Below are 26,136 nucleotides of genomic sequence, written 5' to 3' on the forward strand. Positions count from 1 at the left end.
CTTCCGAATTCGCATCCTGCTGCATTTCAGTACACGTTTAAAGTAAGCCAGAACAAGATATGGATATTGGTTTGAAGAAAGTGTACTGAGAGCAGTTGTCACGAAATATCAAACTACTTCGCCGGCCGTTGTGACCGAGCGGTTCTAGGCGCATCAGTCCTGAACCGCGCTGCTGCTACGGTCGCAGGTTCGAATCCTGCCTCGGGCATGGATGTATGTGCTGTCCTTAGGTTAGTTAGGTTTAAGTAGTTCTAAGTCTAGGGGACCGATGATCTCAGATGTTAAGTTCCCATAGCGCTTGGAGCCATTTTGATCAAACTACTTCGTCATTCTCTCCCTCTAGCCCAGGGTCTGGTTACGCTGTTCTAGAACGGAGACCAGACGGAATATCGATAGGTAAATTTTCAAAATCACTATATTTGGGCCTAGGAATACTTCAAAGCAGTAACCTACAATAGGATATGGGAGGGGGGGGGGTATCCTGTACAAATGAAAAAGAAATAAAAATACAATACGTGTCATCAAATTCTAACTGCTTTATGACAACTTCAAACGTATATGTTGACATTGACAACATTATGCTCAGTGCTAAAAATGAAGTGACTTACGTAGTTTTTAATGGTAGATCTTGTAAGTGTCTTGGCCATATTATTATATTTTAGTTGGAATCGCCTCAGTATTTAACCAGTGGGCACTGATGACGCCACTGTGAAAAAACAAATCTGTCAATTATTCGCTTCCTATATTTTGATCGCGAACTGGGCGGATGGAGTAGGCCTCAATTTCTGTGACCACGGCCCCAACTCGTCAGTCCAGGGACAGTCTTAAATACCAATGCTGAGTCCACGTGAGCTTAATTCATTCCAGTTTTGATCTACGCAGCAGTCGATCCGTTCAAATACAAACCTTTAAAAACAGCATTTGAATCGTTTCCCTCCATGTTTTATCCACTGCGTAATGCTAACGATTTCAGGTGCCCACACACGTCTTCATCATTCGATACTTCCTCCGAAGCATTCCAACCATGAAAATGACATTTCTTTGTCAGTGTGCCGTGGTAGTAGGCGCTGCGGCAGGGCTGTGACGTGCAGTAGGTTAGAGAAGCCTCAGCTGACGTGAGGCGGGTTGTGTGGAACGCTTAGCCGTCAGTGAGAGCGGCTGCCGGCTGGGACGGACGACCAGCTGTGCGACCGACCTTGGGAGACCGCTGCCTCCGCCTCTGGGTCAATGTCGCCCGCATCGCATCGCCACGGGCCGGCCTTTAAACGGCGCACCGTTCGCTCCCAGCTACGTCATCACAACGGTCGGCGCCAATTCAGAGCGGAAATTACCGCTCCACTACAGTAATTTGAGATACAAGACATGTATGGAGCCAGTCTTACTACCTTAAAACCAAAATCCTCTTAAGTATCGATTTATGGCGGTACCTTCTTAAGTACGGTGATGTATCGATATTTTTCTCACAAATGCGGATGCATCGATACTATCGATAGGAAAGTATAAGATAATCGACATTTTCGACAATTCGGTGACAATACATCGATACTTTTGTATATCAGTGACTGGAATAAGATTTTAGAATCATTAGAGGTAAAGGTATCGATATATTCGAAGTATAATTTTTTTCGATGTATAGGAGACAAAAGTATCAGCAGTTTCGATATATCTGCTTTTCCATGTATCAAAAAGAGTGATATTCGTATGAAAGACATGCGGATCGGGACAGGTTGGCGGCGTTTCCTATTTGGTTGCTGTCCACAACCGAGACTCCTTTTTTAGATGCTGACGTCGTCTGCTAGCGTCGGAAGTTAATTTTGCTGTGCCGCATTGATTATGATTATAGTAGTTGATTTTGTGCGTTTGTATCATAATCGTGGTTTTATTGTTTGCTTAGTTCTAGTGGCGTATTCTGAATTACAGGAGGTCTAGGATATTTGTCCTTGGAGTGTTCTTCCAGAAGAGAGACGCAGTATCTGATAAAAATAATATTTTTGGATTGGGGGGGGGGGGGAGGGGGTGCTTACAATTGCTGAACAAGGAAGAAATTTGCACTGTTATAAATAAGAACATAAGGAGATAAAAAGAACAGTGTTTAAAACTGCAAATTTGTCTGATATTGGAATAGTTAGCTGCATTGAGCGAGAAAAATAGGTATTTCGTTGTGTTGCAGTTAGAAAGAAAACAAGACGCAAAGTTGGAAGTAAAAAGACGATATGTTCCGCCTTTTCATCGTTTTCCTTCCTAAATTTACTGAGCAAGAAAAAGGCTTTTCATTTATAAACGAAAATTTATATTGTTGCGGTGGATGGTCACACCAACAAATCTTTGTAAATATTTATTTTTGTACGGTACTTTTCCTATTCTCACAGATTGCATCAGTCTTCGTCAAGAACACACATTAAGAATTTTATTTTCGTCATTAATAGAAATCTACTACTGTTGACACTTCCTTAATTTTCTTCTTCTCCCTCTTCTATTTCTTCTTCTTCCTTGCCTTTCCCGTTCTCTACGGGGTCTGCGTTTGTTGTATGGGTTTTGGCACTATAGTGGCAGTTGGTGGCCGGATATCCTTTCTGACTAAATGCTATAGATAGTTTCTTAGTACTGATTTTAAGTTGCAGCTTTTTGTAAACCGGCTAGTGCTTTAACCTCACTTTTACTGTACTGAACTGAACTGAGGAACGCAACGTATGTTCAAATTCTACGCGCGCAACCTCTCTGATCCGATCCGTGCATTTTGAAAGAATTTGTGAGATCTGAAGTAGGAATCTCTTATTCACATTTGTTGTGTGAGAGGTCTGTCGTTGTTGAATTACATACCAGATTTGTCAAGAAATTCGCGTAACTTATATAAAACATTAAACTTTTTTGGTTTTATAGTAAAGAAAAACAATGCAGCGGAATGTGCACTGTTATTGAAATTTCCTGACAGATTAAAAGTATGTCTTGGACCGGGAATCGCGAACGTAAGGCTCTAGGCCCGGGGTTGGAGCCCAGGTGCGGCACAACTTGAAATCTGCTATCAGCGTTCGTACTAACCCCACATTAGTTTTGATATCAGAACCGAAATAGTAATTCCAGCTTGGAAATATATGGAAATAAGCAACATTAAAATATTTTGAAGTTCTACTTAGTACCTCAGTTCAATGTCGACTCAAAGTAACGATATCCAATTGGGTTCAGCGATTAGTGATGTGACTGTTTATCTGAAGTGTCTATTATTGTATCCATTTTAGTTCGTGAATGCGATGCTGATAACAATTCTGACAATGATGCAACGACCATTATTTAAGATAGTAAGATACTTCTTGCTGAATTTGAATCCAAAAAATGTATGTTTTCCTTCACATTGGTCCAAAAACAAGGGCAGACGAAGTAAATGTGACTGCTCTCTGCCTTTAAATCTTCCGTGAAACTTCAGTTTTCAAACTGGAGGCTATATTTAATTTTGAAGAGTATGCGTTTATTAACTGCAGGACCCAATTTAGTGGCGGAATTGTCAATTCTTCATTTTTTTAACACTTGTCCAGCACTTTGGCAGTCAACACGGCTAAGAATTAGGCCTAGAAACAAGAAGCCTTCTGGTCATGTTTGACAAAACCAAAAATGGCTCCCTCATGTTAGAATTCGATTCCCAACGCGGCCTTTACTATTTTCAGCGTTTTCCTTCGAGAATCCCTCTCATTCTTTTTTGCTCATGTCTTAAGTGACCCCTGACATTTAGTGAGCGTTTCATGAATTTAACATTGTCTGTGATGTTCTTTATTATGTCTCAAATATAAATGTGACGCTGCAAATACTAAATCTTCGTTTCGTCAAGCTTGACAGCATGTGTGGAGAAAAGCTGTGACTATGTACATCTAAAACCCCGTAATAGTATACAGAAAATACAGTTACGAAAGCCAGACGCATCGGCGAATTGTACCAATATTGTCAGTACATTGACAGTATACACTGACGAGCCAAAACATTATGACCACATGGTTAATAGCTTGTTGGTCCATTTTTGGAAAGCAGTGCAACACCGATTATGCGTACCATCGATTCTACAGTTTGTTGGTAGGTTTGTGGCATCAGATGTCTACACACAAGTCGTGTAATTACCGTAATTTAACGGGTTGCCCATTTGTGTACTGTCTGATTGCGCCCAATACCGACCCAGAAGCATTCCATCGGTTTCACGTCATGCTAATTTGATGACCAAGACATCAACGTGATTTCAGTATCATCCTCTTCAAACCGCTGTCGCACTATTCTGGATTCGCGAAACGTACAGTTACGAGGCCTGTCTAAAAAGTATCCGACCTTTGGCCAGAAAAAATATTTCGAATACCTGACGGCATTGGGACCCTAACCCCCTTCAAAGTAGGCCTCTTGTGCTTGCACACACTTAGCCCACCGATCCTCCCACTGCTGGAAACACCTCTGGAAGTCTTCTTTTGGTATGGTGTTCAGCTCCATTGTCGCGTTCCGCATTATCTGTTCTCTACTATCAAAACGGGATCCTTTCAGTGGCGTCTTCAATATTAGAAACAACCAGAAATCGCAAGGAGCCATGTCTGGAGGGTAGGGAGGTTGGCGAACGGCTGTAATTCCATGTTTGACCAAGAAATTTTGGATCGAGTGAGATGAATGTGTGGGGGCGTTGTCGTGATGCAGTTGCCAGGTTTTCGCCGTCCACGTGTCTGGTCTTTTGCGCCGAACTGCCTCACGGAGTCGCCCGAGAACATCTTGATAGTACTCCTTTGTCACTGTTTGTCCTTATGGTGTGTATTCGTGATGCACAATTCCAAGGACGTCAAAGAAGACAGTCAGCATCACTTTGATTTCGCTTCGCACCTGCCGCACTTTCTTCGGCCTTGGAGACTCGGGATACTTCCATTGCGACAACTGTCTTTTTGTTTGTGGGTCGTACCCGTACACCCATGACTCGTCTCCAGTTATCACGGTGTTCAGAAACCCAGGATCAGTGTTGGTGGTGTCCAGAAGGCCCTGTGCAATGTCAAAACGGAGATCTTTTTGTTCCGGCGACCACTACTTTGGCACGAATTTCGCAGCCTCTCGGTGCGTGTTCAAATCATCACGCAAAATTGCATGTGCAGAATCTTTACTCACTCCACCCTCTTGGGTAATCTCCCGTACGGTCAAAAGATGATCCGCTATCTCCAAATTTTGCACCTTCTCAACAACAGCTGCACTCTGAGCAGTTTGGGGCCAGCCAGAACGCTGGTCACTCTCCGCTGATGTATGGCCATTTTTGAATCGGTTGAACCATTCCTTAATTTCTGTTACACCCATTGAATCTTCTCCAAACACCTCCTGAATCTTACGAATTGTTTCGCTTTGTAAATCACCAAGCTTTTGACAAAATTTGATGCAGTATCTTTGCTCGACACGTTCAGTCATCTTGAGAGAATCGGTAATCCGACGAACACGTTGTGTAGCACCTCACTCAGCGACCGACAGGCAGCGACTGACGCGCTGGAAGGCGGGCACAAAATTCACGCATGCGCATAAAGGTCTCTTCCTTTACTGTGTACAGTGGCGCCGCGCTATCGTCTCTATTTTGCGCGGGAAAATCAAAGGTCGGATACTTTTTAAACAGACCTCGTATACTGTTGAAATATGCCATCGCCGTCAGGGAAGACATCGAATATGAAGGGATGCAAGTGGTCCGTAACTGAAATGGTGTCTTCGATTACAGCCACAGGTGCCATGCAAGTGCATGAGAATGTTTTCCATAGCATAATACTGCTCCCACCAGAATAAGCCCGTGGCGCGGCGCATCGTAGGAGTCGCCGTTCGCCTCGATGACGGCGTTGTGAAGACGACTATCGACCTGGCGTAGCTCAAAACATGATTCATCCGAAGAACCGACACGTTTCCAATGATTCACGGTCGAATCCTGATGGTCCCTTGCCCACTATAATCGTGATTGTCGATGTCATTGGGTCTACAAAGGACCACGTGGGCGCCTTTTGCTGCGAAGTTCCATGTTCAAAAATGTACCATGAACAGCGTGCTTTGAAACAATTGCACGTGTCCCTCCGTTGTGCTGTTTCGGCGGAGATGCCACAGATCACCATCTATCCTACTTTACAGAGCAGACAAACCTCCGAACCTCGGTGTTCTGTGAAGAGCCCTGGACGTCTAACGACGTGGTGCCTAATGGAATTTTCACTGCCCTTCTACCTCTGTCCGTAGGTGCTCACGACAGTAGCACGTGGAAATTCGACAAGCTTCGTCGTTTTCGAGATACTCGTTCACAGGCTCTGCGTGATAATAATCTGTCCTTTGTCAGAGCCTCTTATCTCAATGGATTTCCCCATTTGCAGCCGATATCTTCGCTAGGATGATCCCCCATCAGTCTCTGCTCCGCTTACATAGTTTCCATATTATGTCACGTGCCCGCAACGCTACAAGGCAGCGTCCAACGTTCTGTTGAGCAGTGGGCATAACGTTTTGGCTGTTCAGTGTAGTATCGATATTTGAATATAAAGTTAAACTTTCAAACTGCTTTAGAAATAACACCACTGGTCAGAATGAAGTCAAATTGCAACGGAATATTATCGGAGAAGGGGAAAACGTATAGCAGAATAAAAATAAATAGTTACAAAATGTAGCAATAGATGGCGCTGTAAGCATCATAATTTAATAGTGGTCGACTACAAATGACAAATGAATCATACAACAATGCCTAAGGTGTACGTTTGACGTTAAACAGACTGTACTACTCATTGTGCATTGTACAGGTGTGACACTGTTAGTTACATAAGCCCATCCACCACGGCAAGCCGGCCGCTGTGGCCGAGCGGCTCTAGGTGCTTCAGTCCGGAACCACGCGGCTGCTACGATCGCAGGTTCGAATCCTGCCTCGGGCATGGATGTGTGTGATGTCCTTAGGTTAGTTAGGTTTAAGTAGTTCTAAGTCTAGGGGACTGATGACCTCAGATTTTAAGTCCCATAGTGCTTAAAGCCATTGGAACCATTTTGAACCACCGCGGCAAGGTCATGTCACATCGGATGGGAAAAATCGGTTTTTAATTATCCTGAGGCCAAAAACCGTATAAAAAGCATCACTCACGTCGGTTTATAATTGTCCTGAGGCCAAAAACCGCATAAAAAGCATCAATAAAATCGGTTTTTAACTGTCCCGAGGCCAAAAACCGCATAAAAGAATCAATCAAAATCAAATCGGATTATTAATTTCAGTGTGACTGGCGCAAAATATGTTCAGTATGTTGTCACCCGTTTTTTGCAACGAGTTGAAATCGAGAAACAGCATGTTCCACAACTGATCGACGTATTTCCGAGGTCACGTTCAGAGTGTGTTGCGCAGTGCGTGCCTTCAATGCAGATAAGTTTGCAATAGGAACACTGAACACAACATATTTGAGATAGCTCCACAGCCAGAAGTCACACGGATCAAGATCAGGTGATCGGGACGGCCAGGCTGAAGGGAAATGGGGGGTGAGAATTCTAGCATTTCCGAAATGGCGCTTCAGCAGCTGCTTAGCTGGATTTGCAATGTGCAGACGTGCGTCATCTTACATAAAAATGATCCCATCCATACATCCACGCTGTTGGAGAGCTGGAATGACGCAGTTGCGCAAAAGACCCTCGTAGCGCTTACCAGTGACGGTACAGTAACAGGACCGGAAGCATCTGTCTCTTCGAAAAAAAAAACATGGCCCTATGGTAAATGATGCCGTAAACCCGCACCACACGGTGACCTTTTCAGGATGAACTGGTACTGGCTGATTTGCATGTGGATTTTCCGTTGCCCCTATTCGACAATTCTGTGTATTGACTTACCCTGTCAGATGGAAGTGGGCTTCGTCTGTCCACAAATATCTTCCACGGTCGATCATTGACCACTTCCATGCGAGCAAGAAATTCTGAAGCAAAGACCTTTCTTTTGCTGGCAGGTCAACAGGAAGCAACTCGTGCACATGGGTAATTTTGAATGGATAACAAAGAAGGATGTTTTTAGGATTGTACGCACAGTACTCATGGGTATGTCCAATGTTCGGGCAATTCTCCGTGCGCTACACGTTTGCACACCACCACCCGTCTCCTCCTGCACTGCTGTGGCCACTGCTTCCACTGACGTCTAATCAATTCGTTTCCTCCCTCTTCCAGGTGGCACACCAAAAGAACCCGTCTTTTCGAATTTCCGAATTAATTTCTCCAGACTCACAGCAGTCAGTGGACCAACGCCTTTTTTCAAACCCTTCCGTATCCGGAACTTCTGCAGAACGACGTGTGCACAGTCATCATTCTCGTATTGCAGCTTTACAAGCAGAGCGCGATCATACATTGAGACAGTCATGGCGAACGTCGCAGAGGCGAAAGGAGGAAAAGCCAGTTACCCGAAGTGTTTACACCAATTCCAATGGGTCGTGCACATGACGGGTGTTTTCATTTACGTATTCTGACACATACAGCGCCATCTATTGATAAAGTTTCGCACTATTTTTTTCTTCTGCCATACGTTTCCTCCCTTCTCCGATAATATTCAGTTGCAATTTGACGCCATTCTGACCAGTGTTGTTATTTCTACAGCGTTTTGAAAGTTTATCGCAACAACTGCGTAGTCTGTGATAAATGGTCGAGATACTGTGTAACGCAGAAATATGTACTTTTAAAAAACGTTAAGTTATGGATTATAGTTTCTTTCTTATCAATTGACAATATTGAAAGATGAACCGTTTTTTGCTGTGCGGGATTAGCCGAGCGGTCTAGGGCGCTACAGTCATGGACTGTGCGGCTGGTCCCGGCGGAGGTTCGAGTCCTCCCTCGGGCATGGATGTGTGTGTTTGTCCTTAGGATAATTTAGGTTAAGTAGGGTGTAAGCTTAGGGATTGATGACCTTAGCAGTTAAGTCCCATAAGATTTCACACACATTTGCACATTTCGAACCGTTTTCGTAAACCTAAGACCGAATCTTCCTGTTCACCAATATCCACTACTCGCTAGGATGTAACGTGCGACGAGATGGATCGGAGTTTCACACGAGCGGTGCTTCCTATATCCGTGCTGATTTTTGGAGAGATGTTACCTTTCCCACGACCGGCTGCTGGCGAGTTGATGGAAAGTAGCGCGCGCTTTGGCCACTGCCGGCGCCTACGTCAGCAGCAGAGCCAGCGCCGGGTGACGCCCACGTAAATAGGCTGTTCGCCAGACGCAGTTTTTCCGTGTGCAGGTTTTTTAGCGATGTGCCGTTGTCGACGTGGGTGCGGAACGCCAATGAGGGCGTAAATGGAAAATTCAGAGTGAGTAGCGAATACTGTGTAACGTCACAGCGCGCGAAAAAGAAAATTTGCATTTCAAGTGGTTTTTCCGGCGTGCAGCACGTGACCTGTATTCACTCTGTTCGCAACTCTCCCCTGGCGGGCGGCTAAGCGAATACATCCGTGGCATATCGAAAGGGTAGCCCTTCTACTTCTACTATGTTAAGCTTCATGGGCGTGCCCTGCTGCTACTGTGATCTCACCCCTTGTAAGTAATACATACACTTAATGATAGCGGAAGCTGACTATACTAGTGATGATATTTATTTTGCAATTGCGGTGCTATTCCTTTTACTTAGCATGTCATATCAGTAATTCTTACGAAAAACCAAGAAAGATAAAAACTTGAGGAAGATAAAATTATGTATTATTTGATTAGATATTTATATAGCAGTACATATAGTAGATTATTATTTTAGTGTAGGAGTCCTTTACCTTATAACCAAAGAAAGCAGCAATATTACTCCTTCACAGTGACTCACAAGTTCTAGCACAAATGGTATGGTTTTATCGATAGTAAATTATTATGGATGTACTAAAATCTTTGTTGTAATTCCTGTGGCTATGGAAAATCATAATTTTTCTGCTTCATCCAATCATACATTCAACATCTACTAACTTCTTCTTTTCGGTATTTTTAAATAAATGAGTGAATGGATTAATTCATTAATATTTCATTCTTCCGTAAGTTATTTTGGAAGTTCCTTTTCCACTTACCATCCTATTTCCGTCTGTTAAACTTCAGTAACTAACTAACGATGTTATTTCATCCAAAGATAACTAGCTCCATATCTCCTTCATTCGATAACTTATACTCTGTATCAAGTTCTGTTCCATGGTCGCAGCTTCGAATCCTGCCTCGGGCATGGGTGTGTGTGATGTCCTTAGGTTAGTTAGGTTTAAGTAGTTCTAAGTTCTAGGGGACTGCTGACCTCCGATGTTAAGCCCCATAGTGCTCAGAGCCATTTTTTTCATGATATTTGTCAATTAGTAATATATTTTTTCATTATAAAAAGAAATTCAGCTATGTAATGATTGTCATCATACATCTGATTGTGTAACTAATTTTCCCACATCGGTACTGCCCATGGGTTAGCTACCAATGACGATCGGTACAATTGCCAATCCAAAAAGTTTACTTTAAACATATTTCCAAACCCGGTCGAGATCTAATTTACATCGCGATCAGCTAACTGATCAGTTTTTATTCGTCACCATAGATAGTACTCCATTACCCAGATTAATTATTTGTGTTGTAAGTCACGGTTTCGTCTCTTCTCCCCTTAATTTGAAAAAAAAAAATCGATATTAATTCGAACACAACTACATGCAACAGCAAAGTTAACCAATTTACCCCAAAGATAATTACTTTCTTATTACTAGTTAGATTACCGTCCTCTGATGATCAATATACCCAGTCGACTCCAAACCTAAAACTCAATTGCCCAAAAAAATCATTCTGGCAATCAGTACAAACTATAGAAAAGCAAATGAACATCGTTGTTAGCACTTTTCAACAGTGCTATCTCGTATTTTATGGCCGTCCGTTGGTTCTACAGCTTCAGTGACGTGGGCGTTGTGTAACGTCCAAGACACATGCTGCAACATTTTTTTAAAATTCAGATACGTTGGGAGCGTCGTCCTCCCCCGTAAACTTCTATGACTCTGTAATAAACTTTTCAATCTAACTCACAATACACAAAAAAAAATCACAATAGACTAAAGAACTTTCATTAGTATACAGCCTAACGTTTATCTGTACTTTAGATTGCGTGAAACATTTCTTACGTGACGGCTTAGGAAAATTACTCTGGCTAAGTGTGGGTACTGACCTACCAACTGATGTTTAGTGTGTTATGGTGCCGTTGGAACACACTGACAAACTGGATACTTTGCATTGTTTCGTGCATAGAAAAGTGGCACATGTGCAGAAAATAGAAGGAAGTTACTTAGTTCCAGTGAGTGTAGATTATTTTGGCTATGATGTAGTAGATCTGCAAAATGATTAAAAGATTACTGATTGCCAACTAGGATGTCCTAGATGAGAGCATCTGGACAGGCTGAATGGAGACCTGTGCCACAAGCAAACTGCAACTGCATCTGCATTTTGCTAGAAGGTGAAGAATTCAGAAGGGAAAAATAAGTCAGGTATGGAAACTTCATTAATCTGATTAACAGATTTGTTCAATCCAAGCTGATTATTACCAGTGACACCTGTGACTCACCACAGAATCCCAACGGGGAATAAACAGAAAGAGCAGTACAGAATACCCAGGCACTTGCAAATGGAAGAATTCATCTATCAGCAGTTAGCTGGTGGCATTACAGAGGAAAGTGATAGTCCATGGGTAGCAGCCATCATCATTGGTCCACAGAAACCCTCAGATAGAACGAAGAAATGTAGGTCTTGTTTGTGATTACCGATACTTAAACGCAAGAGAGTTTGGGCACCCTAGGTGAATGTAAATATTTCTCCTCAATGGATTTGAAGAGTGGATACCACAAATTAGCAATAGTTCCAGAAGACTGGATGAAGTCCAAGTTTATCATTCTGTGGGATCACTATCAATATCAACGGATGCCATTTGGGCTTAAGTTACGCCAGTCACATTCCAGAGGTTATTGGATGGAGTGTCAATGGGATTAAAATCATGGCTGTGTATGGTCTATTTAGATAATATTACTGTGTTTCTAAAGATCTAGAGGATGCAGAATTACTGGAGGAATTGCCTAAGAGGTTGCGCTCTGCACATTTAATATTAAGTATTGAAAAGTGTCACTTGGCATCGACAGAGGTGAACTATTTAGGTCACGGGATTAGCCATGATGGTATGAAGACTGACCCAGGGTTGATATGTGCTGTCTTGATTTCTTACGCCCACAAACAGCAAAAGAACTTCAATCATTTCTAGGAGTGTGTAGTTATTATAGAAAATTTATCAAAGGATTTGCTGAAACTCCTAGGCTGTTAACTCATTTGTGGAAAGAAGGTGTTCAGTTTTCAGGTCATTGGAGTGTCAGACTGCATTTGAGAAGTTGAAAGAGGCATTAACAACTAGCATAGTATTAATATTTCCACATTGCAAAGAAGGAATTTATCTTATCCCATGACGCACGACATTGGGCGATTGTGCATATTCTGAGTTCGGGCGTAGATGGCAATGAACAGGTGAATAAAGATGACCAGAATTACTCACCCACGAAGAACGAGATGTTGAGAGTTACAATGAAATGAACACCCTTAGCTGCTTACAGGCGTTGACATACGTCAATGGGGACAGATGAAAATGTGTGTCCCAACCGGGACTCGAACCCGGTATCTCCTGCTTACATGGCAGACGCTCTATCCATCTGAGCCACCGAGGACACAGAGGATAGCGCGACTGCAGGGATTTATCTCTGGCACGCCTCCCGCGAAACCCACATTCTCAACTTATTGTCCCGCACTGCATGTAAGCAGGAGATCCCGGGTTCAAGTCCCGGTCGGGGCACACATTTTCATCTGTCCCCGTTGACATATGTCAACGCCTGTAAGCAGCTAAGAGTGTTCATTTCATTGTAATTTCATTCTAACGAGCCGCTTGGTCACCGATGGTATCTGTTCTTTCGGACATGTCTGAAAGAACGGATACCATCTTAGTAAATATATGTTGAGAGTTATATATGGTATTACCTATTTCCACTGTTACCTGTATGGTAGAAAATTCAAAGTTATAACAGACCATGCTGAACTAAAGTGATCACTAGGACTGAAAGATCCTTTGAGTGGATTAACTTGCTGGGCATTAACAGTTCAGTGAATTTGATCCTGTCAGTCAGGCAGCAGTAGCCGGCTGAGGCACAAGCAGCAACAGGGAAGTAACCGATTTTGTGACTTTTACGAGTTCCTAACCAGAAGCGAATTTTATATCATCAGCTGTGTGCTTTAATAGTTTAGTTTCTTGAGTTTCTGCGTGTTTATTTAATATCTAATAGCCACAGTTCTCGCGTTTTCGTTTGCGCAGGAAAGTAAACTTATTTTGTGACATATTACAAGTTGCTAATGGGGTTGGGGATTGTTTAGGGAAGGAGACCAGGCAGCGAGGTCATCGGTCTCATCGGATTAGGGAAGGACGGGGAAGGAAGTCGGCCGTGCCCTTTGAAAGGAACCATTCCGGCATTTGCCTGGAGCGATTTAGGGAAAACACGGAAAACCTAAATCAGGATGGCCGGACGCGGGATCGAACCGTCGTCCTCCCGAATGCGAGTCCAGTGTTTAACCACTGCGCCACCTCGCTCGGTTGTTCCTAATGAGGGCGAATTATTTAGTTTCACCCGAGTGCTTCGGTAGTTAGGTTTTTGAATCTCTGCCTATTAATATAACTTATTAGACACAGTTCCTGCCGGCGAAAGTGGCCGTGCGGTTCTAGGCACTTCAGTCCAGAACCGCGTGACTGCTACGGTCGCAGGTTCGAATCCTGCCTCGGGCATGGATGTGTGTGATGTCCTTAGGTTAGTTAGGTTTAAGTAGTTCTAAGTTCTAGGGGACTGATGACCTCAGATGTTGAGTCCCATAGTGCTCAGAGCCATTTGAACCATTTTTTGAACACAGTTCCTGCGCTTTCGTCAAGGTCTTCAGTAGAGTTGCGCAGTACGTGCCAATAGTCCGTTTATCTGCCTAGTTTAAGTTCTCTACGGTCTATAGTATGGATAGGGACTGCGATTGTTGTGTTCGGGCGTGAGCCGAGTTGGTGACACTTCGCTCTCAGCTTCAGGCTGTGACGGCTTCGGTTACACAGCTTGAGGCTGCACTGGACGGGCACCACTGTTGTGGGCCGGCCGTGGGGATCCAATGGACGTCCAGCACGTCCGACTCCTCCGATCGGTCCTCACTGGTGGCCAACCCAGTTACTGCTCGCACTGAGGCTGATCCCTCACCTGTGGTCGAGTGGGAGGTCGCCCCCGAGCGAAGCAGGCGGCGAAAGACTTCCCAGGCAACCGCACGTAAGGCCTCCCCTGTTTGTCTGATAATCAGGTTCTAGGAGCTGTCTGTTGCTGACACTGTCGCTGAGCCAGATACTGTCGCCTGTCCTGTTTCAGAGGAAACCACTCAGCCTGCAAGATGTGGGCAAACACACAGGGTGGAATTATTGGTAGTTGGGAGCTCCACATTAGGCGCGTTATGGGGCCCCTTAGGGACTTGGCTGACAAGATGGGTAAGAAAACCAATGCGCATTCCGTGTGCATACCAGGTGGAGTCATTCCAGATGTGGAAAGGGTCCTCCCGGATGCCATGAAGAGCACAGGGTCCAGCCAACTACAGGTAGTTGCTCACGTCGGTACCAATGATGTGTGTCACTTTGAATCAGAAGAGATTCTCTCTGGTTTCGAGCGTCTAACGGAAGTGATAAAGGCTGCCAGTCTTGCTTGCTAGATGAAAGCAGACCTGACCATTTGCAGCATAGTCGACAGGACCGATTGCTCAACTTCTATGCGAGATGCTTAGAACAGTTTCCACAACGAAACTTTGTTTTGAAACCTGGCAGAAATTCCAAAGAGATTCTGGTCTTAGGTGAAAAATATTAGCGGCAAGAAACAATCAGTGCCTTCTTTGCGCGATAGCAATGGAGAAACTATCGAAGAAAGTATTTCCAAAGCAGAGTTACTAAAAACAGCCTTCCGAAATGCCTTCAAAAAAGAAGAAGAAGCAGATATTCCAGAATTCGAATCAAGAACAGCTGCCAACATGAGTAACATAGAAGTAAATATCCTCGGAGTAGTGAAGAAACTTAAATCAGTTAATAAAAGCAAGTCTTCTGATCCAGACTGTATACCAAATAGGTTCCTTTCAGAGTATGCTGATGCATTAGCTCCATACTTGACAATCATATACAACCGTTCGTTCGACGAAAGATCCGTACCCAAAGACTGGAAAGTTGCACAGGTCACACCAATATTCAAGAAAGATGATAGGAGTAATCCACTTAATTACAGGCCCACATCATTAACGTAGATATGCAGCAGGATTTTGGAACATATATTGTGTTCGAACATTATGAGTCACCTCGAAGAAAACGGTCTGTTGACACACGGTCAACATGGGCTTTAGAAAACAACACAACTAGCTCTTTATTTGCATGAAATGTTCAGTGCTATTGACAATAGATTCCAAACTGATACCGTATTTCTAGATTTCGAAAAAGGCTTTTGAGACTGTAGCACACAAGCAGCTTGTAGTGAAATTGCGAGCTTATGGAATATCGTCTCAGTTATGTGTCTGGATTCGTGACTTCCATCAGAGAGGTCACAGTTCGTAGTAATTGACAGAAAGTCATCGAGTAAAACAGAAGTGATTTCTGGCGTTCCCCAAGGTAGTGTCACAGGCCCTCTGCTGTTCCTTATCTACCCTACTGGCCATTAAAATTGCTACACCACGAAGATGACGTGCTACAGACGCGAAATTTAACCGACAGGAAGAAGATGCTGTGATATGCAAATGATTAGCTTTTCAGAGCATTCACACAAGCTTGGCGCCGGTGCCGACACCTACAACGCGCTGACATGAGGAAAGTTTCCAACCGATTTCTCATACACAAACAGCAGTTGACCGGCGTTGCCTGGTGTAACGTTGTGATGCCTCGTGTAAGGAGGAGAAATGCGTACCATCACGTTTCCGACTTTGATAAAGGTCGGATTGTAGCCTGTCGCGATTGCGGTTTATCGTATCGCGACATTGCTACTCGCCTTGGTCGAGATCCAATGACTGTTAGCAGAATATGGAATCGGTGGGTTAAGGAGGGTAATACGGAACGCCGTTCTGGATCCCAACGTATTCGCTTAGCCGCCCGCCGTGAAATGAAACTTCTATCCATTACGGATGGGGGACACTTATATGCTTCGTTTGGACATTTTGTCACAGCTCCACGACCCTAACAATGCTACAAATATGCAATAAATATTAACCATCTGATAATGACTCGCTAGGAAATTAGAAACCGATAATGGAAAATAAAAATTGAAGAAAAAAACAAAAGGTGACTGGTCGCAATAGTTTTGTGGAAACCTTTATGCTTATTTTGGCCCGTCACAACCATACAGGGTGGTCCATTGATCGTGACCGGGCCAAATATCTCACGAAATAAGCGTCAAACGAAAAAACTACAAAGAACGAAACTTATGTAGCTTGAAGGGGGAAACGAGATGACGCCTTGGTTGGCCCGCTAGATGGCGCTACCATAGGTCAAACTGATATCAACTGCGTTTGTTTTTAAAATAGGAACCCCCATTTTTATTACATATTCGTGTAGTACGTAAGAAATATGAATGTTTTAGTTGGACCACTTTTTTCGCTTTGTGATAGATGGCGCTGTAATAGTCACAAACGTATAAGTACGTGGTATCACGTAACATTCCACCAGTACGGACGGTATTTGCTTCGTGATACATTACCCGTGTTAAAATGGACCGTTTACCAATTGCAGAAAAGGTCGATATCGTGTTGATGTGTGGCTATTGTGATCAAAATGCCCAACGGGCATGTGCTGTGTATGGTGCTCCGTATCCTGGACGACATCATCCAAGTGTCCGGACCGTTCGCCGGATAGTTACGTTATTTAAAGAAACAGGAAGTGTTCAGCCACATGTGAACGTCAACCACGACCTGCAATAAATGATGATGCCAAAGTAAGTGTTTTTTCTGCTGTCGCGGCTAATCCGCACATCAGTAGCAGACAAATTGCGCGAGAATCGGGAATCTTAAAAACGTCGGTGTTGAGAATGCTACATCTACATCGATTTCACCCATGCCATATTTATATGCACCAGGAATTGCATGGCGACGACTTTGAACGTCTTGTACAGTTCTGCCACTGGGCACAAGAGAAATTACGGGACGATGACAGATTTTTTGCACGCGTTCTATTTAGCGACGAAGCGTCATTCACCAACAGCGGTAACGTAAACCGGCATAATATGCACTATTGGGCAACGGAAAATCCACGATGGCTGCGACAAGTGGAACATCAGCGACCTTGGCAGGTTAAAGTATGGTGCGGCATTATGGGAGGAAGGATAATTGGCCCACATTTCATCGATGGCAATCTGAATAGTGCAATGTATGCTGATTTCGTACGTAAAGTACTACCGATGTTACTACAAGATGTTTCACTGCATGACAGAATGGCGATGTACTTCCAACATGATGGATGTCCGGCACATAGCATCCGTGCGGTTGAAGCGGTATCAAATAGCCTATTTCATGACAGGTGGATTGCTCGTCGAAGCACCATGGCCCGCACGTTCACCGGATCTGACGTCCCCGGATTTCTTTCTGTGGGGAAAGTTGAAGGATGTTTGCTATCGTGATGCACCGACAACGCCTGACAACATGCGTCAGCGCTTTGTCAATGCATGTGCGAACATTACGGAAGGCGAACTACTCGCTGTTGAGAGGAATGTCGTTACACGTATTGCCAAATACATTGATGCTGACGGACATCACATGGCTCAAATGGCTCTGACCACTATGGGACTTATCATCTATGGTCATCAGTCCACTAGAACTTAGAACTAATTAAACCTAACTAACCTAAGGACATCACACACATCCATGCCCGAGGCAGGATTTGAACCTGCGACCGTAGCGGTGACGCGGTTCCAGACTGAAGCGTCTAGAACCGCACGGCCACACCGGCCGGCTGACGGACATTCATTTTGAGCATTTATTGCATTAATGTGGTATTTACAGGTAATCACGCTGTAACAGCATGCGTTCTCAGAAATGATAAGTTCACAAAGGTACATGTATCACATTGGAACAACCTAAATAAAATGTTCAAACGTACCTACGTTCAGTATTTTAATTTAAAAAACCTATCTGTTACCAACTGTTTGTCTAAAATTGTGAGCCATATGTTTGTGACTATTACAGCGCCATCTATCACAAAGCGGAAAAAGTGGTCCAACTAAAGAATTCATACTTCTTTACGTACTACACGAATATGTAATAAAAATGGGGGTTCATATTTAAAAAACGTAGTTGATATCCGTTTGATCTATGGCAGCGCCATCTAGCGGGCCAACCATAGCGCCATCTGGTTTCCCCCTTCAAGCTAGACAAGTTTCGTTCTTTGTAGTTTTTTCGTTTGACGCTTATTTCGTGAGATATTTGGCCCGGTCACGATCAATGGTCCACCCTGTACTATACGTTGTGTTTTTGGCGTTTCGGTTCTTTTGTCCGACCCCCGTATTGTACAGTATTTCTCCGAAATCAGGTATTTGGTGTTTAGCTGGCGGATGGAGTGAGAGTAGCGGACGTTTCCGGCTGCGGCTTAAGGTAAACACGCCACGCGCCGCCTACTTGGCAGCGCTACTTGTATGTGGGCCGCGGGCGAGGCTGACGGAGACGCCGTCGTCTGGTTGCAGAGTCGCCGCACCGCTATGTGGAGTCGGAGGTGACCATCCACTACCGCAGTCCGGTGCGGTCCGAGGCGAAGGAGGCGCTCTCCGAGGAGGAACTGGCCCGCCGGCAGGCGGAGGCTATGCGCAGGATCTACCAAGAGGAGCGCCGCCGCAAGTACCTGCAGGAGCTGCAAGACATGCACAGTCGCCGCCACACCGACAACTTCACGTGAGTACGCTCCAGCTGCGTGGCGGTGGCGCTGCAGGCGATATCTACATCTACATCCATACTCCGCAAGCCATCTGACGGTGTGTGGCGGAGGGTACCTTGAGTACCTCTATCGGTTCTCCCTTTTATTCCAGTCTCGTATTGTTCGTGGAAAGAAGGATTGTCGATATGCTTCTGTGTGGGCTGTAATCTCTCTGATTTTCTGCTCATGGTCTCTTCGCGAGATATACGTAGGGGGGAGCAATATACTACTTGACTCCTCGGTGAAGTTATGTTCTCGAAACTTCAACAGAAGCCCGTACCGAGCTACTGAGCGTCTCTCCTGCAGAGTCTTCCACTGGAGTTTATCTATCATCTCCGTAACGCTTTCGCGATTACTAAATGATCCTGTAACGAAACGCGCTGCTCTCCGTTGGATCTTCTCTATCTCTTCTATCAACCGTATCTGGTACGGATCCCACACTGCTGAGCAGTATTCAAGCAGTGGGCGAACAAGCGTACTGTAACCTACTTCCTTTGTTTTCGGATTGCATTTCCTTAGGATTCTTCCAATGAATGTCAGTCTGGCATCTGCTTTACCGACGATCAACTTTATATGATCATTCCATTTTAAATCACTCCTAATGCGTACTCCCAGATAATTTATGGAATTAACTGCTTCCAGTTGCTGACCTGCTATTTTGTAGCTAAATGATAAGGGATCTATCTTTCTATGTATTCGCAGCACATTACACTTGTCTACATTGAGATTCAATTGCCATTCCCTGCACCATGCGTCAATTCGCTGCAGATCCTCCTGCATTTCAGTACAATTTTCCATTGTTACAACCTCTCGATACACCACAGCATCATCCGCAAAAAGCCTCAGTGAACTTCCGATGTCATCCACAAGGTCATTTATGTATATTGTGAATAGCAACGGTCCTATGACACTCCCCTGCGGCACACCTGAAATCACTCTTACTTCGGAAGACTTCTCTCCATTGAGAATGACATGCTGCGTTCTGTTATCTAGGAACTCTTCAATCACACAATTGGTCTGATAGTCCATATGCTCTTACTTTGTTCATTAAACGACTGTGGGGAACTGTATCGAACGCCTTGCAGAAGTCAAGAAACATGGCATCTACCTGGGAACCCGTGTCTATGGCCCTCTGAGTCTCGTGGACGAATAGCGCGAGCTAGGTTTCACACGACCGTCTTTTTCTAAACCCATGCTGATTCCTACAGAGTAGAATTCTAGTCTCCAGAAAAGCCATTATACTCGAACATAATACGTGTTCCAAAATTCTACAACTTATCGACGTCAGAGATATAGGTCTATAGTTCTGCACATCTGTTCGACGTCCCATCTTGAAAACGGGGATGACCTGTGCCCTTTTCCAATCCTTTGGAACGCTACGCTCTTCTAGTGACCTACGGTACACCGCTGCAAGAAGGGGGGCAAGTCCCTTCGCGCACTCTGTGTAAAATCGAACTGGTATCCCATCAGGTCCAGCGGCCTTTCCTCTTTTGAGCGAGTTTAATTGTTTCTCTATCCCTCTGTTGTCTATTTCGATATCTACCATTTTGTCATCTGTGCGACAATCTAGAGAAGGAACTACAGTGCAGTCTTCCTCTGTGAAACAGCTTTGGAAAAAGACACTTTTTCGGCCTTTAGTCTGTCATCTTCTGTTTCAGAACCAATCTGGTCACAGAGTGTCTGGACATTTTGTTTTGATCCACCTGCCGCTTTGACATAAGACCAAAATTTCTTAGGATTTTCTGCCAAGTCAGTACATAGAACTTTACTTTCGAATTCATTGAACGCCTCTCGCATAGCCCTCCTCACACTACATTTCACTTCGCGTAGTTTTTGTTTGTCTGCAACGCTTTGGCTATGTTTATGTTTGCTGTGAAGTTCCCTTTGATTCTGCAGCAGTTTTATAACTCGGTTGTTGTACCACGGTAATCTAGGATATACGCCGAGCGATGGCACATCGACAGCTTCACATGAGTACACTCGAACTGCATAGGTGAGGGTGGTATAGGCGATATGTAGAATGTACCACAATAGCTGGCACACCAACTACGGGGTGTTCATAGAGTCTCTCTGCAGTGCGCCGGCGGCAGTGGCCGAGCGGTTCTAGGCGCTTCAGTCTGGCACCGCGCGACCGCTACAGTCGCAGGTTCGAATCCTGCCTCGGGCATGGATGTGTGTGATGTTTTTAGGTTAGTTAGGTTTAAGTAGTTCTAAGTTCTAGGGGACTGATGACCTCAGAAGTTAAGTCCCATAGTGCTCAGAGCCATTTGAACCATTTTTTCTCTGCAGTTAGCCGTATGCCGTATGCCGCAGTGAATATACCGAAATGATGCGAGGTGCCGGGGCTAGTAGTGTATTTATCACTAAATTCTACTAGAATCCACATGTGTAAATCATGCTCTAAGCCCCCCCTATTCTAACTCCGACTTTTGCTGTTGCACAAGGATAAAAAAAAATACGCGAACTGACTCTAATCAACCCTGCTAGTGGAGTAGAAGAGAGTTTGGCACCTGCAATAATTTAATTTGATACATAAGTTAAATAAACAAAGGTTTCATTAGCATAGTGAGGAATGATAGGGTTGCTCTATCGATTAACAGAATGAAAGTTCTGTTCAAAATAACAATATGATTTATTAAGCTTAAACACAGAATAGTAAAAGAAACACAGGAAATTTATAAATCATCAAATTGGCTAAAATTGGAGATTCATACAAACACTATAAAGGTGAAGTTGTCCCTAACTTAGATCCTGAGGTTTAAGACGAAGTGGTATGTGGAGCCAATTCCTTTCCACTCAAATCTCAAGAGAGACACACAGCTAACCCAATAGTAATTGCTGTTACTCGAAACTGAACACAGTTAGAAAAGGATGAACAGGCGCGCTCTGCTGAGCTCTGATTATCACCTAGGAAAAATCCCTATCTGCCGGTGCTGCGGACGTACATTACCAACAGTCTTCTTATCTCCCAGAACACGATCTGGCGTACCGCAGGCGAGGGCTGGCTGCTTCGACGTCCTCGACCGAAAGGCGACTCGACTACCCAGAGCACCCGTACAGGCCGAACACCGAACATTCCCGCCCCCACGACAGTGGCCGTGGTTACGTTCCAATCAGCAACTCGAAAACCGGCGGAAATTCCACTCCATTGCCGGAGCACTACCATTCCACCAATGGAGATTCTTGGCGCCAATTTCTGTGCTGATTTTGCAGAAAAGTGCGGGAATTTTCCCGCCACAACTGCGTGGGTACACAAGTCATTCCCACGCCTCGCTGGTAGCCCGCCAGAAAGTGTTTTCGCAAAGTTTCTCTGAAGTAACGGAACCTCTAGCCCAGCCGCTACTTCACACCCCAGCGGGCGTGTCTCTTGACAATGTCGGCGTCTGAACAGCATTCACTCGACTGCCTCACACACGTCGGCTTAACTCTCTCCAGTTCCACCGAGCCCGCCTGTCACCGGCCCACCCGGGTGACGAGAGACGCTGCGTGGGAAGTACGCGTGTTAAGGAAAAGCAACCCTCCACCGCATGCAACTAGAGAGGAGAATCGTAAGATAGAAATATGAGAGGGGGCTCATGCCACCTCTCAATGAAACTCAGTGAAATACAAGTTATCAATTTATTGAATGTTCATTTTTACTTACAAATTTTCAGGTTAATTGTTGAAAGTGTCCGCCCTGTTCAAATGTTGAAATGTGTGTGAAATCTTATGGGACTTAACTACTAAGGTCATCAGTCCCTAAGCATACACACTACTTAACCTAAATTATCCAAAGGACAAACACACACACCCATGCCCTAGGGAGGACTCGAACCTCCGCCGGGACCAGCCGCACAGTCCATGACTGCAGTGCCTTAGACCGCTCTTCTAATTCCGTGCGGCTGCCCTCCCTGTTGTTGAATACACAATTCAATTCTTCTAATCATGTTTCCAAACACAAGCTGTAACATTTCTTCTGTAACAGAAGCAGTGAAAGTGGATATTGCAGTTTTCAATTCATCGATGACTTTTGGACGGTTTTTATAGACAGTTGCTTTCGCTGAACCCCAGAAGAAAAAGTCAGGCGGTGTTAGGTCAGGCGACCGTGGAGGCCAAAGTCCCTGTGAAATTATGCGATCACCGAAAACATCAGCAAGCAGTGACATTGAAACGCGAGCTGTATGCGCGGTTGTACCATCTTGTGGAAAACCCAGGCAGGCGAGCAATCATACGACACGCGCGACCAACAATCATACGGCAGGGCGGAGAGACTTTTTGAACACCCCGAATTTCACGTGGGTACACGCCAACCGTAAAGTGGAGAGTGCCATAGGCCACGCCTGTTCAGGTGGCGTGTAGGTGAGCAAGAACACTTGCGCTCGTTCGCCACCTAGGCAGTCAGCACCGGATCTACGATATTTCCGAACCGGGGCAAAACTTTAATAGTGACGCGCTCCCTCCCCGCCCCCCCCCCTCCACCCCACGAGACTTTAAGATAGGATGTCAAAAATAAAAAAAAATAAAACGATTTTTCAAAAATAAGTTCATTTCGTAGCGCACATCTTTCTGAAGAGTCTGATATATAAAACATACATGTTTGAGGAAATGTAAGACATGTTATTTGCTCGTAAGTGTGCCAAAGTCCAGCGCCTCTCCTCCACACACGTCACATGTCACTGTATTTCGCCCTGTGGAACGAGTATATTTTGTAGTGGAAGCCATCAGGATAATGGAAATTAAAATGTCATGTGGTACCTTTCATGCTCCAGTCGGCCAGTTTGACTGTAGCTTTCTGGCAAAAATTTTCTGTCAAAATTTCATTTTCTTGGATACACTGAGAAGATAATATGTAATCTTTCTTACCTTGTAATTTTTGTTAGTCGTTTATTTCCGCTCTGGTAGTCTGAATCTATGGATTTCGCTGATCATTCTCAAACCCAGTCAACCACATAAACAAAGAGAGATTGGCATTCACCCGTTCGGCTCTATTCGGCCCATCTTGTGTAGCCCCGTCCCCTTTTGTCTGCGGGAAAGTTCTTTTAGTTTCTAGATGCGACGGGGATTCCCCTTGCAGAGGCATTACATACCCTATGCACACATTCAAACATCAACCTATGATCCGTTCAGAAATAAATTTAGATGTGTTCAAAAACCAACAGGGATGTGTTTCAAACCAAGTCAACCACATAAACAAAGGGACCAGTGAAGTAATGGCTGCTGTTACGTCACCCTTTAATGCGTATTTTCACAGTTTAGTTGTTAGTTAGTGAAGTTAACAAATGTGAAAGGGAAGAACTCAGTTGTGATGACAGACTGGTCTGTAACGTTACCCGAGGTCTAGGTTAGGTTGGAAGATGACAGTTTGATTTTGAGTTGGTGAATTCAACGGATGTGAAAGTTGTGGTGACAGACTGATCTGTAGCTTAGCTTGTTGGAAAAATCACCGCTAATATCATGTTATATACGCCATGTTGCTTATGGTTGTCGCATTTTTCCCATGTCACTGGTCAAAGCTAACGATTGGTATCGACTATGTCTCTCAATCCCATCTGGCTAGTCTTTTCCTGTGTAGTATTAAAGATTGGTGGCTCAAGTTACCAGGTGACATAACTAATGAAAGTAGGTCAAGGCCTATTCTGCAGCAAAGCTTTGATTATTTCACCTCAGCCTCTGGATGAGATAGTCGTTTCACTGAAACAATAACCATAAGCCGCAATGATGGTCAGACCCCTCTGCACCAGGGAGTGCCTAGGTCCAAGTCCTGACACAGTTATTTATTCAGAGAAAAATTCAAAATTCCTCTCCTGTTCTATGTTACAAGACCTCCAAACACAGTGAGTTGCGTCTGGAAGGTCATGGGTTAAAAACTGAGTGGAGGCATATTACAGAAATAGTGCTATTTTCGAATTTCTGAAATATATACGACTTTCTACCTCTACTTTGTAGCATTGCGATCAAGGCAGCGAGTTCATCCTCGAAAGACCTAATTTTTGCACTTAATCTCATTTAATTGTTTCTATTTAACCAGAGAGACACAACAAAGGGGTCCTAACATCCTGTTGCCCACACCGAAACTAAGTTTATTGTGCGATGTTTCTTTCTGTCATTCTAGAAAATCCAAGCAGTACCTCTACACTAGTTCTTTACTAGATCACTGTTAGCCACAATATCTCCAGGAATTAATGTCGCAAATATTTTGTATATGCTGGTCTCCAGTGCTTCATGCTGAAAGATTAAATGTGATGCTGTTTCATCCCCCGTACAACATCATCTGCACTTAGGGACTCCTTTCTCTATTCCCATCAAGTACAGGCGTTTCTTGAAGTTCAAGTGGCCAGTCATCAGAAACACCAAGTGTTTAATCTGCCTGCTATTCAAGCCCAGGACTACAGAACTTCTCTTTAAATATGATTTTGAGAATATTAATTTGCCATGTATTTGTTTTGTGTTTTAGTCCAATGTTCTATGTGCTGCCTCTTGATCCAGCTACACAGTTTAGATTTTACCTTCACCTTAGGGATTCTTAAAATACATTCCAGTCCAACAAATGGAGTCATCACCTCCGTTCTGGCCAGTCTAGAAACTTATTTGTTACCAAGTTAATTCCTGAGTTGTCAGGGACACACAGCATGTTTACCTGGTCACTTTCTCCTAGTCTCACAAGGGTTTCATGGCATTCTGTAGCTGCAATGATCTTAGCTCGTTGCGGGGGCTGACAGAGAACCAGATTCTCCTTGGATGTCTGAATGAATGCAGATGCCATGATCCTTGTAACAGCTGTGAAGATTCTCCTCTGCATATACTCTCACAGCAAGTATCACTTCCTGGAATACCATAGCCAGCTTTGCGAGAGAGACTGCACCCTCCACTTGAGCTTGTACATCCCAGCAACAGCATCTTTGTCCATTTTTGACCCTTCACTAACCCAGACTATGTCACATGAATGGTGTTTTGGTACCTTCTTTCACTGCTTCCTACTTCCTGTGGCTACACAGGAAGGATTATTGAAGCAACTGTAGTTTATTCGGGAGTCAGCTGGCATTTCTCTGACCATTCCTATATTCACTGCATTTGTGTTATTAGTGTGGGATGCTTAATATCCCAAAGATTTCTAGTTTTTAACCTGTATGCCTCTGCTGCTATTTCCATTGTACTCCTATTATGTAATGGGGGCATATCTAGCATGGTCTCTAACCCAGCAGTGGTAGGCCAATCTTTGCACCTTCTCATGTTCT

At 44.2% G+C, this 26,136-nt stretch overlaps 1 protein-coding gene across 1 annotated transcript in view; it reads left to right on the top strand.

The window, feature by feature from the left end:
• The window catches only part of LOC126244412 (sorbin and SH3 domain-containing protein 2-like), a 174,491-nt gene that overhangs the window by 113,523 nt on the left and 34,832 nt on the right, over positions 1-26,136 (top strand). Inside the window, exon 2 of the mRNA XM_049948236.1 lies at positions 18,696-18,900. Within this exon, the coding sequence (XP_049804193.1) occupies positions 18,696-18,900 (205 nt within the window). The remainder of the gene's footprint in view (positions 1-18,695; positions 18,901-26,136) is intronic.

The sequence above is a fragment of the Schistocerca nitens genome, chromosome 1 (genome assembly GCF_023898315.1).
Source record: "Schistocerca nitens isolate TAMUIC-IGC-003100 chromosome 1, iqSchNite1.1, whole genome shotgun sequence".
Lineage (NCBI taxonomy): Eukaryota > Metazoa > Arthropoda > Insecta > Orthoptera > Acrididae > Schistocerca > Schistocerca nitens.